General features: G+C 43.8%; 1 protein-coding gene across 3 annotated transcripts in view; it reads right to left on the minus strand.

Annotated features, from left to right (window-relative positions):
* The window catches only part of MRTFA (myocardin related transcription factor A), a 102043-nt gene that overhangs the window by 30911 nt on the left and 57465 nt on the right, over window positions 1-13667 (minus strand). For all 3 annotated transcript variants that reach the window (XM_047867826.1, XM_047867825.1, XM_047867827.1), the window contains exon 2: window positions 11991-12056. In XM_047867826.1, the coding sequence (XP_047723782.1) occupies window positions 11991-12056 (66 nt within the window). The remainder of the gene's footprint in view (window positions 1-11990; window positions 12057-13667) is intronic.

Genomic DNA, 13667 nt, shown 5'->3' on the forward strand with positions numbered 1-13667 from the left:
CAACTCTTGAAGCATGAAGACAGGCTGTCTTTCACCTCACAACTCCTGAGAGGGGAGAATAACAAGACCCCGCTCCACCACTAGACATGAAAAGGGCAAAGAGGCCAGCAGCCCTCAGCCCAGCACGCCTCTGAGTGAGGTTCAAGAGTCATTTGCATCAGAACTTCTTTGGAGAGCAAGACTCTCTCTAGAATGCAGACTCCGGGCTTCAAGAATTTTACTCTATTATTAAGCTCCTCAAGGATTCTGTTGCTGCTAACATTCAAAAACCAAGATTTCTCTAAGTCCTAAAGGCAGAGAAAAGGCAGCACACGGCAGATGAGAAAGTAAGGATTTTTGTTTGCTCACTCTCCACCGTTAGGGGCTAAGTGACTACAAAGTACACCTAGTAAGCACTTGATAACTTTTCTCAACAGCTTCATTCAAACTTTCAACTCTGCTGGCTAGGTAGATGCCCACAAGTGAGTAAAGAGCTTCATCTCCTGAGTCCCTTTGAGGATCATTGCTTTGAGTTGCAAAGTGTGCATTTCTGAGTCAAAGGATCATTCTCCTCCCACCCTGGTGAGGGCCTAGCTGGGATGGACTCCACACCCCACTGTTTGTATCTACAGCCTGGCAATCACACTCAATAGAAGGCAGCTGTAGAAAAGCAGTTCTGGGTCTTAGAACATAGCAGGCGAGGAGCCCAGAGGATCGCTGGACTCAGGACAGGAAAGGGGGAGGGTCACTTACACACTTGAGTGACAGAAGCACAGAGGTCAGCTGTGTCACAGGTGTGACATCACCACCTTTAGGGAGATGATTCTGTATCCAGGCAGAACAGGGGCTCTCAACCTGGGGCACACTACACCAGCTTTCGAGAATCTATGAGGATTACAGGGGTAACTGTGTGCTGAATCCTGGGAACTTGTCTGGGCAACTGTGTGGTGAAGGGACACGTAAGATTTTCTAAGGAGTATCAATGGCACAAGAGAAATCAGGAGGCTCTGATTTAACTAAGGGTTATGATGATGGAAGTGGAAAGATGTCCATGGCCTTTAAGCCCCACAGCCAGCAGACAGGAGCAGCAATTTGGAAGCAATTTCACTGGGGGGGGGGGGGGGGGGGGGAGGGGCTCAAAAATGACGGGGTTACTCTCACCCCCACTACCAACTTTCACCTTACCTTACTTCCTCAACTATGGGTCCTGATCTGATGCTGTTTTCAATTTTCAATACTGAAGCTGCAGAGGAAAGTATGACAGGCTATCTCATAAAACTCCTACGTCATTGAGAACCATTAGACTGTGACCTTCAGGAATTAGCATGGGCTTTGGAGCCAGGAGACCAGACTGGCGCTGCCTCTGTCCTTCGGTGGTGGTGTGACTGTGGGCAAGTCACATGACCCCTGAGCCAGCCTCAAGAGCCTCATCGAGGAGGTGGCAATTATACAAACCTCCACACTGACGGCTGTTAGCATTAAAGAGAAAGTGCTCTGCCAGCTGCTAGAAGCTGTTAAATTTGAGGCATTGGTACTGTTTTCACTTTTTTTCTGTGCCATCTTCCTGCAGCAAACAGCAAGCATGTGGAATCAAATGCTGAGAGCTAACTGGGCCTGACTTCATTTTCTGTCCTGTTTTTAGCTGTCCAATCAAAATGCCTCCAATTCTTGCAACAAAGACCATTACCTAAAGAGTTGTGTTGACAGTTCCAGGGACTGGCCATGACAATGAAAACCAGAACTAAGTCCAAGTCCATGTGAGTCAAAGAAAGAGCTGGGGTGGTGGGGTATGCGGAAGGGATCACACATTCTGGTGCAAGCAAGAATCCAAACTAACAGAAAACGTGCTTCATGTACATCCTGTTTTGGTATCAGGCTCGCCACCACCACTGTTTTGGCATCTGAGTTGTCATCCCCACCCAAACCAGCAGGAAAGCCAACAACCAAGAATAAATGTAAAAGTAGAGACTCAGAATGCTGAATCTTTTTCCTTCCCAGGAGTGCAAGCTGTTTCAGTCTCGCAACCTTGACCCACTGACAGCGAAAGAGACCTAAGACTTGGAAGAAAAGGTCAGGATGCAATCTTTTACATGATGAATTATCAACAGGTACACTGAATTCCTAAAGGTTAGAATATGAGGGGCCAAATATTGTGAACTTGGCCTTCTGAGCTTCCCTTTGACATACATGCCAGCCATATTTATATGTGGCTCTCACATCGCAGTCCAGTCCAGTGCTCTGGACCAGTGACCACACTGCTGCATGCTCCCTGCTGAATCACACACACACCCAAAAGCTACTATTTCTTACTGAAGCCCCGTAATCAATATGCTTAAGTCACCTGCGTAGGAAAAAGCTCCAAATCACCTGTGCCCTTTCTGCAGCTAGCATCCCACTGGGCTGAAAATGTTAAGTCGCCACATTGTCAGACACTATCACAGCCCCCTTGAGTGTGTGATTCTTTTTTTTTTTTTAATTTTAATGTTTATTCATTTTTGAGAGAGAGACAGAGAGCAAGCAGGAGAGGGGCAGACAGAGAGGGAGACACAGAGTCCGAAGCAGGCTCCAGGCTCTGAGCTGTCAGCACAGAGCCTGATGTGGGGTTTTTACCCATGAACTGCAAGATCATGACCTGAGCTGAGGTCAGACACCTAACCAACTGAGCCACCCAGGCACCCTGAGTGTGATTCTTTACATTTGTAATTGTACAGGTAAATTCTGTGAGTAGCTTCAACAAGTGACTTTTATAAACTCCTTTACTCCATTTATTACCTTGAAAAGAAGTTGGCCTTGGCTATCTCAGACACTTCAAGAATTATTAAATAAAACTGAATATCCACTGTAATTTATTTTGTTTAAGTTTTTATTTATTTTGAGACACAGAGAGAAAGCATGCATGGGAGGGGCACCGAGAGAGGGAGAAAGAATCCCAAGCACACTCTGAGCTGTCAGTGCAGAGCCTGATGTGGGGCTTGAACTCACGAACTGTGAGATCTTGACCTGAGCTGAAATCAAGTGTGGACGCTTAACCAACTGAGCCACCCAGACACCAACCCCCACCTTTTTTTTTTTCTACTGTACTTTTTAGATATTATATTGTATCAAGAACCCATATCAAGAAGGCTACTTTTGATGGCCTGTTCAACAGAGCTTCCTATTAAAATTCTTCTTTGAATTCAACAATGAATATGATCAGAACATAAACATAAAACTCACTCTAGAGTCCTATTTTAGGATCTGTTACCAACTGGCCAAGGAGGAGGTTTGAGGCTAGTCACTAACCACTGAGAAAAGAAATCCTACAATAGCAGGAAGAGAGATGAGGTCGCTGACATCTATCAGAAATGCAACATTTAACACCCAGGAGTGATACACTCAGCTGGTCTCCTGAGACAAAACTGCTGAGGACATGTGTCTCACACAATTTTCTCTCAGCTTCAGGTTTAGGGATCATATTAGCACCAATCCTAGGACACATGTTTACACTGGTATTTCTCAAATGCCATGTAAACTTGACATTCAACTACAGTGAAAAGGTCACACTTCCAAGCTGAAGAAACATCATCTCAATCAGGCAGTGTTCACTGCATCTTAAAAAAAAAAAAAGGGGGCGCCTGGGTGGCGCAGTCGGTTAAGCGTCCGACTTCAGCCAGGTCACGATCTCGCGGTCCGGGAGTTCGAGCCCCGCGTCGGGCTCTGGGCTGATGGCTCAGAGCCTGGAGCCTGTTTCCGATTCTGTGTCTCCCTCTCTCTCTGCCCCTCCCCCGTTCATGCTCTGTCTCTCTCTCTGTCCCAAAAATAAATAAACGTTGAAAAAAAAAAAAAGGCTATATTGTACTCCTGACACTAATATAATGTTATATGTCAACTATATCTCAATTTTTAAAAGAAAAAGGCAACTAGGGGCACTGGGTGATTCAGTCGGTTAAGAATCCAACTCTGATTTTGGCTCAGGTGGTCATCTCGTGGTTCACGGGACTGAACCCAGTGTCCAGCTCTGTGCTGAGTGTGAAGCCTGCTTGGGATTCTCTTTCTCCCTTGCTCTCTGATCACTCCTTGCCCTGCTGCCCCCGCCCCCCCGACCAAGAGTAAATTAATAAACATTTTTTTAATTAAAGAAAAAAAAGAAAAGGCAACTAGCTCTTTCAAACAAAGATATTTATATATCTAAAGAGCCAAATGGAGGGCACCTGGGTGGCTCAGTCCATTAATCGTCCGACTCTTGATTTCTGCTCAGGTTATGATCTCACTGTTCATGAATTTGAGCCCCACGTCAGGCTCTGTGGTGACAGGGTGGAGTCTGCTCGGGATTCTCTTTCCCTCTCTCTGCCCCTGCCCTGCTCATGCTTTCTCTCTCTCTCAAAATAAATAAATGAAATTAAAAAAAAAAAATAAACAAAGTAAACAAAAGAGCCAAATGAGTTGCAAGAATATTTGTGAGAGTCAGTATCTAAAAGAAGCATGAGGGCGCCTGGGTGGCTTAGTCAAATGAATATCCGAATGTTGATTTTGGCCAGGCCATGACCCTAGGGTCATGGGACTGAGCCCCAAGTCAAGCTTAAGATTCTCTTTCTCTCCCTCTCCTTCTGCCCCTCTCTCCTGCTTGAGCTCTCTCTCTGTTTAAAAAAAAAAAAAATTAAAAATTAAAAAAAAGAAAAAGAAAGGAAGCATGAGCCTGAGGGCATAGACTAGACCAGAGGCAGTGGGCAAAAACTGGGGCTTGGGGAATGCCTTTTCTGGGTTCTTACTGGAGAGGGACGTGGGCTGCATCTTGGCCAAATTTCTCTGGCTCATAGGGACAGCAGTTCAGACTGCCACAGAGCTTCTAGCCACTCCCAAGTGGACTGGAGCAAATGGGAAATGACAGAAGCCGAGGTGCAGATCTGCACTCACCTCTGCTCCCACCTAGACTCAGAATCTACAAAGTACCCACTGAGACAGAAGCCTTGAACACTGTAACACTTCACTTAAAAAGCAAGACAAATGACATTTCCAGGAAGTCTATAATTTTGTCAACTTAGACCCAAGTTTTAAAAAGAAAAGGGCAATCCAGACTCAAACCAGACCCTCATCTCTCCTGAAATCACCTCTGTGTCCCCACTGGTGAACATTTCTGTCTCTTGGCAAGTTGCCCAGAGATTTTAAAAAACACTATTTCCAACCCACTTATTTATTTGTTTTAAGAGAGAGTAAAAAAGAAACACCCACTGCCATGGAGACAGCAAGCTAATAAAATGATAGTCTTGTTACTATACAACCAAAATGGAAACAGTCTTAACAGAGTACCATGTTGGCTAGTGGTTCTCTGACTCAATAATTTTCAGCAACTGTTGTAAAGATGAAAATGCAAATAAGAGGTTATTTATTGAAAAATAGTTCCTGTTCCCAAACATTGGTTTTGAGAGAAATTAATAAGATGTGTGTGTGAGTGTGTGTGTGTGTGTGTGTGTGTATGTGTGTGTGTATACTGCTTTCAGATTCACGAGATGATAGAGCCAAGCTAATGCTCCTCTCATTCTTGAGAATAACAGTGCCTATACTTCAAAAGCATGAACAATATATCGCCTCATTTATTTCCAAACTAACTCTGTGGATAGGTAAGAAGAGTTACTATCCCCTTTTTATAAAAGTAGAAGCTGAGTTCAGAAAAGTCAACTGAGTTGCCCAAAGTCACCTTGTTCCTAAGTGGGAGAGTAAGGTGTAAAACTCCACTAATACAATAGCCACCATCCATATGTGACTATTTAAATTTAAATTAAAGTTAAAAATTCAGCTCTTGGGGCACCTGAGTGGCAAAGTTGGTTAAGTGTCCGATTCTTGATTTCAGCTCAGGTCATGATCTCACCGTTCATGAGATCGAGCCCTGCATTGGGCTCTGTGCTCACAGCACAGAGACTGCTTGGGATTCTCTCTCCCCCTCTCCCTCTGCTCCTCCTCCATGTGTGCGTGCACACACACACATAGGCATACAACACACACACACACTCTTTCTCTCTCTCCCTCTCTCAAAATAAATAAATAAACATTTTTTAAAAATTTAGCTCTTCACTCAAGCTGGCCACATTTTGAGTGCTCAACATCCCATGTGGATAGTGGCTAGCGTTACATAATATTTCTATTACTGTTGACAGTGCTATTGGACAGGGCTGGTCTAGCAGCTAGTTCTTCTGAATTCTAGTAACTTGGGGAAAAGATCCCATGCCATCACCAAGTTACTAGATGACAGAGTTAAATTACAGCCTCTTTCTCATTACAAGAAACTCTGAGGCTTCAGGAGGTTGGTTTATTCTCTTAGGGTTTACAAAAACAAAAATCAGTTTTAAAAGAGCTTTACCAAAATGGATTTGACCCATTTGTACTAAAGAAAAAGAATCTGGAAACTCAGTTTGTACATCTGGTAAAGAATATTATTAGTAACGATTCCCAAGTTACAAATAAAAATATTATTAAGAAGAAATTCAGCTTCCAAGACAAAGGGATCATAGTAATCAATCCTGATACTGCAAGCCATTAAAAAACCTCTTGTTAGAATTTAAAAGAAATTTCTTGGGGTGCCTGGGTGGCTCAGTCAGCTAAGTGTCTGACTCTTGATCTTGGCTCAGGTCATGATCTCAACAGTTTGTGAGTTGGAGCCCCGAGTTGGGCCCTGCGAGGACAGCGCAAAGCCTGCTTGGAATTCTCTCTCCCCCTCTCTCTCTGCTCCTATCCCACTCATGCTCTCGCTCTCTCTCAAAATAAACTTAAAAATAAATTTTAAAAAAATGTCTTCTTGGTGCAGAGATTGCTATAATCAGATGAACAGGAGATTTCCAGCTAACACTGGGGCCCAGTTAAAATGACAGATAAGCTATGAGTGCTACAACAGGGCCACACTGTCTCTATGTGTATGTATCACTTGGCTAACAATGGCAGCTGAACCATGACAAAGGGATTAAGCTGCAGAACTAAAGGTTAGGGAGTCAAGATATGGCAAAGTTTATTAAAAGTACAGAGTGGTGGGACCTCATTACATAAAGCCGTTCTTTCCAGTTTCAATGTGAGATACACAGGGCCTGTTTGTATGATCCAGTCAAAACAGACCAATTTGCTCACTTTTTCACCTAGCCACATGTTTGAGCACCCTTCAGGGGCTAGGTAGTTTGAGAGGCTTCTGGATTGATACCAAGTGGCTGCCCTCTCTGCACTGTGTTGCCTTTGCACTCTCTGGATTCTCCTAACCATTCAGTGGTTAAGTGTCACCAATGGCACTGGCTGGCTGCACAGAAATGCCATTTAAAGTGAAAAATTGGGGCACCTGGGTGGCTCAGTTGGTTAAACCTCCAACTTCGGCTCAGGTCATGATCTCACAGTTCGTGGGTTCAAGCCCTGCACCAGGCTCTGCCCTGACAACGTGGAATCCACTTGGGATTCTCTCTTTCCCCCTCTCTCTAACCCTCCCCTGCTCATGCTCACTCTTTCAAATAAATGAATAAACTTAAAAAATAATAACAATAAAGTGAAAAAACAAGCTCACTCAAGCAATGGAGCAAGGTTCTTAGAGAATCTACAGGACAAAAACTGATTTCTTCACATGCTTGCCAAGGTACCAAGGTTTTTCTACTACATGCACATGGGAAAATAATGAACTGAGGGTTAATTACAGCATTAGAAACATGCTACTCTATGCTTTTCTCAAGGATTCACAATAGACTAACAAAAGGCTAAGAAGGAAGAAGCAGACAAAGTTCTTCTTTCATATTCAGACAGATTATAGGAAACTTTTTTCTCATTTGTCTGGGATCAGGAGAATGTTCGTGTTTTCCTTTAAAAGGTTATTCCTCTGCAGCAGCTCTCACTGCCAGAACATTTTTCTTAATTTTCACCTAAACCTTATGACCTTGTACACCTTTAAATGTCAAAGAGAAAGGAAGGCTGTGGGGGAAGTTCTGTCTGAGAACAAAGTGTAGCACACAAGACCCGTCTCTTCTAGGAGTCTTCATTCTGGGTACAGCAGCATTGCTGGGCTTACTCTTTGGACTTGAACATCAGTTTCCTATCTGTGCCATCTCTCCTTTCCCTCAAGATATGTGGCGCTTCAGACATTATTAAAGAAAGCTCAGGGCCTCGATTATGTAATCCTTTGTTATCTGGCCCTCTGTATTTGGTAGGGCTTATATAGTGTTAAATGTGAGACACGTATTTACATGATGAGAATGACAGATGCTGGGAAGTGATCCTGTTTGAAACACACATCAGAAACCAACTTCCAAACCCCATAGTTTAGATGCCATGAACGGAGCACATCAAGCAGCAGTGGGACTGGGAGATTCTTTAATTCCCTACACTTTACGAAAGGTCATACTCCAACTTAGAATGATATGCAGAACCTCAACCACCCTGAGTGCAAAGGGAGCCATTGAAGACATGGTGTCCTACAGATACGCTGTCAGAACTGAAAGCCAGTCCTACGTGGCAACCGTGTAGGAGTATTCTGGGAGATGAGGTGGGTGGGCTTTTCTTCCCAGAGCTATAAATAAGATTGGAATGAGAAGAACTTGATAAAAGATATAAACACAGAAATGATGAGGCAAAATGCAGCCATGACTACACCACTCCTTTCCCCAGTTTGAGGCCCTACCTACTTCCTAAGTTGTACAGCAAACTTACATATAAACACGCTTTACAGAAACTCCTCAGCTTAGCAAGATGGGAAAGAAATAGGCCCTTCCAACCAGATTACTTGTTCAGGTCTCCAAATCTCCAATAATCAACAACAACTTGCTGGTCACTTACAGGTTGTCTCCAGCACTGCTCAGGTTTTCTCTGAAAGATGTGGACTGGAGGGTGAGAAGTGGGGCTGGTAGAAGATGGCAGGTAGTGGGGAGGTCAGGGAGGCACAGGGTGTTGGAGGTTACAAGAGTAAGGGTAGAGAGCACAGGACTATGGTAAGGAAGAAGATTCACTCAGAGGGTGCACAGCTGGCAAAAAAAACCCCAAAAACCAAAAAACAAAAAACAAAAAAACCCAAAAAACAAACAAAAACCCTCAGCTTTGTGAACTCAGGACCTATCTGTGTATCACCAGGTATGTAGGTGAACAGGGAATTTCACACCTGAAACTATTCCCAGGCATCAACATTCTAGAGCTCCCATAATCTAAGAGTTTGCTACCTACTTCCTGCACTAGAAAAGCTGAAAACCAAGACTGTGTCCATAGCCAAAGGTGGTTCTTGGTAGGAGGAAGATGCTGTATTCTCACAGAGGCAGATCACTTCTAATCCTACAAGAAGCACAATTATTCTCACTTCACAGATACAGAGAACAACACAGAGTATACAATTAGATATTCAAAACATTTTAGAACCTGCGCTCCTGATAGAAGTGTCATTCCAAATTCCATGCCCAGAATTCCAACGAGTTTGCAACAGAGTAGTATCTGCTTCTGTGTGTCTGTCATTCACACACACACATATCACACTTTACAACCGAATGTCTTGATTCATTCATTCAGTGCCAGGCACTAGAGACAGGAATATAAATAAGTTACTTTCTCAAGGAGCTCACAGTGCAGTTGGAGGGAAATCTATAAGCAACCGCAGTAAGTGAAGCATCATTTGTCTTAACAACAGAGAATACTACAAGAAATGCTAAACAGGAGGACTGTACCCAATAAATCATATTGATCTATAGTAGCCCCTAGTACCAAGTGAAAGACAGGTGGGAGAATGCAAGGCTTTTAGACACTGAACATCTTACAGATCCTGAGAAGTAGCATTATGCTCTCAGAACTTGTACTGTAATTAGTCAGCACCCCACAGGATGCTGAATTGCTCTTTATTTTGTGCATCGGTGGATTTTAGCCACCCAAATAAACTGTTAAATGTCTTGAGGGCAGGTAACTAATTTGCCTCAAATTTCTTTAATCTCTCTAAGACTACCCTGGGCACAGAGAAGACATTAAACACATGATGTCCTTGGTGAAAGGGACAAGGAGATGAGACTCTGAGTGACCTGTCCCTCTACAAAGGTTTCTAGAGAGGCAGATCTGGAGTGTTTTGTAAAGCATATCACTGCCCTACCTGATCACATTATTGATCCACTGCACAAGCCGTCTGCTCTTGACTCTTTAAGGGGGGGGCAGGAGGGGGGGGGGATGTCCTTCACTGGAAAGCCAGAGAAGATTGCAGCATAATGTGGGTAAATGGTTTGGTAGTTAATTGCAGTAAACCCGAAGCTGAATTTGAGACTTAAGTTCCTGGCTGATGCTTAGGACAGAAACAGACCTCAGATTCCTTACAGCTGCTATAAGGTTCTAGCTCTTAGAAATGGACCTGCCATTACCATGCCCTGAATCAAATCCCATCCTAACTCGCTTAAAAGGCTTCAAGGGCGGGGCGCCTGGGTGGCGCAGTCGGTTAAGCATCTGACTTCAGCCAGGTCACGATCTCTCGGTCTGTGAGTTCGAGCCCGGCATCAGGCTCTGGGCTGATGGCTCGGAGCCTGGAGCCTGTTTCCGATTCTGTGTCTCCATCTCTCTCTGCCCCTCCCCTGTTCATGCTCTGTCTCTCTCTGTCCCAAAAATAAATAAAAAACGTTGAAAAAAAATTTAAAAAAAAAGGCTTCAAGGGCTTCACACTGTACCTAAAATAAAACCCACCTCTTCCGTGCAGTTGATAGGCTCTCATTTTAGCCCCGCCCACCCTGCCAATCTTAACTTGGCCTGCTCTCCCTTCACTCACCAGGCCCCAGCCATGCTGGCTTCCTTGATGTTTTCAAACGTTTCAAACTGGCTCTTACCTGCACTAGGCTCTTATGCTTGTTCTCCCTTTCCCCTGGCCCTCTGCCTGCTTCTGCATGGCTGACTCCATCTCATCCTTCAGACCTCAGCTCACATATTTCCTCCTCAGGGAGGCCTTTCCTGACCATCTTTATCCAAAGTAACCCCATCTCATTCCTATTATTCCATACCAGCCAGTTAGCTTACATCGTAACAAACTTGGAAATTACGTAATTTCCATGTTCTGAAATTATCTTATTTGTCTCCTTGTGTACTATCACTATTCTCCTTTTAAACATAAAGCTCCTGAGAGCAGGAGCTGGATTTATCTTGCTCCATCAATGGGCACATATAGGTTCCCAAATATTCTGAGTGAGTAAGTGAATGAGAATTAGGAAAATACAGTGGCAGCAGGTCAATGCTGCATTAAGGTGAAAAACATCAGTTCTCTCTCTATGAAGCTAGAGACTTACGGACTCTGTTATAGGACTTTTTCCTTTTTTTTTTTTTTTAACTTCATTAGGGTGTGTCCAAGTAGCAATAACACACAAGAGAAAAGAAAGAAGGGAAAGCTTAAGTTCTCCACTGATGACTTAAAAAGAAATGTCAAAAAGAGCAAAATCTTGCTGGTGCCAGTTTCCACTTTATAATGCTGTTGGTATAAAAAGCAAATTTTCTTACTTCTCACAGATTCCAATGTCGGTTTCATTTCTCCTCAAGTGATGTAGTGAGTTGTGCACCCAGTAAACCCAGCTCTGCAAGAACCCCACAAGCACAATCACACCCATGCCAGCCATAGGGTATCTGAGAATCTCACTCTAAAGAAAACCACAGTTGATTCAAAATAAAATACCAGGTAGAAAAGGGTTTTCCCTTCCCAAGAACCTAAACACCTAAGGCAAAACACATGCAAGAGGTAGGTTCTTCCTCACAACACCCCAGCTCAAGATTTGCTCCTCCTAAACGGGAAGTGTAATAGGGAGTAGAAAGCCCTGAAAGGTGCAATTCAAAAGCTAAGGATGGTTCAAGGGCACCAGTAAACCTAACGCTGTTTGTTTCACTGAACCTGATCAATAAGGGCAGTTAACTATTAGTGACTGAAAGCCCCGGAACTTGGAAAAGCACAAGAAAGAAGGTGACAAATGAAATCTGTCGCCCTCGTTTTGTTAGATCCTTCCCACAGCACACTAGGCATGCGAGCCATGTTGAAAACGCAACTCCATCAAACACTGAGAGAAAGAGAGAGAGGCACTTACGCGGCATGATCCCTTGGCTCACCAGTTCTTCTCGAGTCCGGCGCTGCTGGAGCTTCAACTGCAGCACTGCAGGGCGGCAAAGAGAGAGGAGACATGGAGGTTCAGCTGGGCATTCCACCACAAAAGACACATTGTCAAATGCAGAGAAGGTCTCCCGCACAGAAGGGTGTAGTGTGAAAGAAGGGTCCCTTTAACCGGGACTGTCTATAATTGCAGAAGTGGCCTGATACAGCAGGGTTTCCGTATTCTGCTGTGGGCGGCGAGAGGAAGTTGCGAAGGGTCTTGCAGGGCGATAACAATCCACAAAGTACCAAAGTCTTGCCTCTTGCTCAAAACCTCCTACAACACTGTATCCTCCTCCTAAGACTAAAAAAACACAAGTTCTTAACTCAAAGGAAATATAATGAGGACCAACACCCAGCAGGAAAGGCTTTCTAGATGGTCTACACTGTCTTCCTGGTAGCATGTGTTTACCACCATGAGTGCAGCAAAGACACGGTATTCACACAGATCAGGAAGTATTGGTTATTTGTAAAATCTTTTCTTTTGCATCTAAAAGTTACACGTACTTTTAACTGAGCAACGCATTTCTCTCGACCAGAAAACATTTTACCATTAATATAACTCTTTTCTTCCTCTTACTTTCATTTAGAGCTTTTTTTTCTGTTGAGGTGAAACCACCAAGCTACATGAGTCAAAGCGCACGTGGGCTAGGAGAGGGCGACGAGTATTTCTCCTATTTCTACTCTAATCACCTAATGAAACAACTCCACAGGCATTTTTATGAAGTTAAAAGTCAGTGATCTCTATTTCAAATGCCAATGAAACCTAAAGGGCATTTCCACTGCACACCATGCAGAATGACCACGGCACAAGCTGCATTCAAAGGCTAAGTGTGAACATGTTCAGAGGAGGAGGGCTAGGAGGATCCTGAGCCAGGGAGACTCCCCTTACATGAGAAGTCTGCAACTGTAAGGTCTCTACAAGTCACGTGTGAGGGAGACCTGCATCTATTAGGAATCACATTACCTTAAGTACCTGCCTTTTCCATTCATAGAGCAGTTTTTAAGAATGCCTCCAAGAATGGCAGAACTCTAACTAGGCTCCTGACTACATCTCAAATTCAGCAGGTCCAAAGTAGAACGTGTCTCTCTCCCAAAAACCTAACCCACCTTCCATCCTCACCTCTCTAAATGGAAGCACTATCTGCAAAGCCCCCCACTCCCTGACTCCTGAACTAGTATTAAAATTTTTGAGCCAACTTCAACTCCTCCACCTCCCTCACACTCCTCCTCTTACCAAGTTACTGGTGCCACAGTTTTGCTATGTTGCACTGAACACTCCCGGGCTCTCCCACTGTAAGCACCCCAATCAAGGCTGTCTAATGACTCTTCCTCAAGTCTCATGTACTGGCCTGTTTATTCACTTCACATGGAAATGCCTACCCTTTCCATCTGACCTTCCTGACTCCCCAGCATGCAGAATTACTCTAGACTTCCTGGCAACTACCTTTTATCTGTTATAGAAAGTATAGTAATATTTTACTCTGTGTAATAGTTACCCCTGAATGTAGTTATCTCTCCTACCAGTTTATAAACTCCTGGAGGGCAGAGAAAATATCTTATTACTATATGCCCTCCATAGTACTTAATACACAGTAAGCATTTAATAATTGTT

This window comes from Prionailurus viverrinus, chromosome B4 (genome assembly GCF_022837055.1).
Source record: "Prionailurus viverrinus isolate Anna chromosome B4, UM_Priviv_1.0, whole genome shotgun sequence".
NCBI lineage: Eukaryota > Metazoa > Chordata > Mammalia > Carnivora > Felidae > Prionailurus > Prionailurus viverrinus.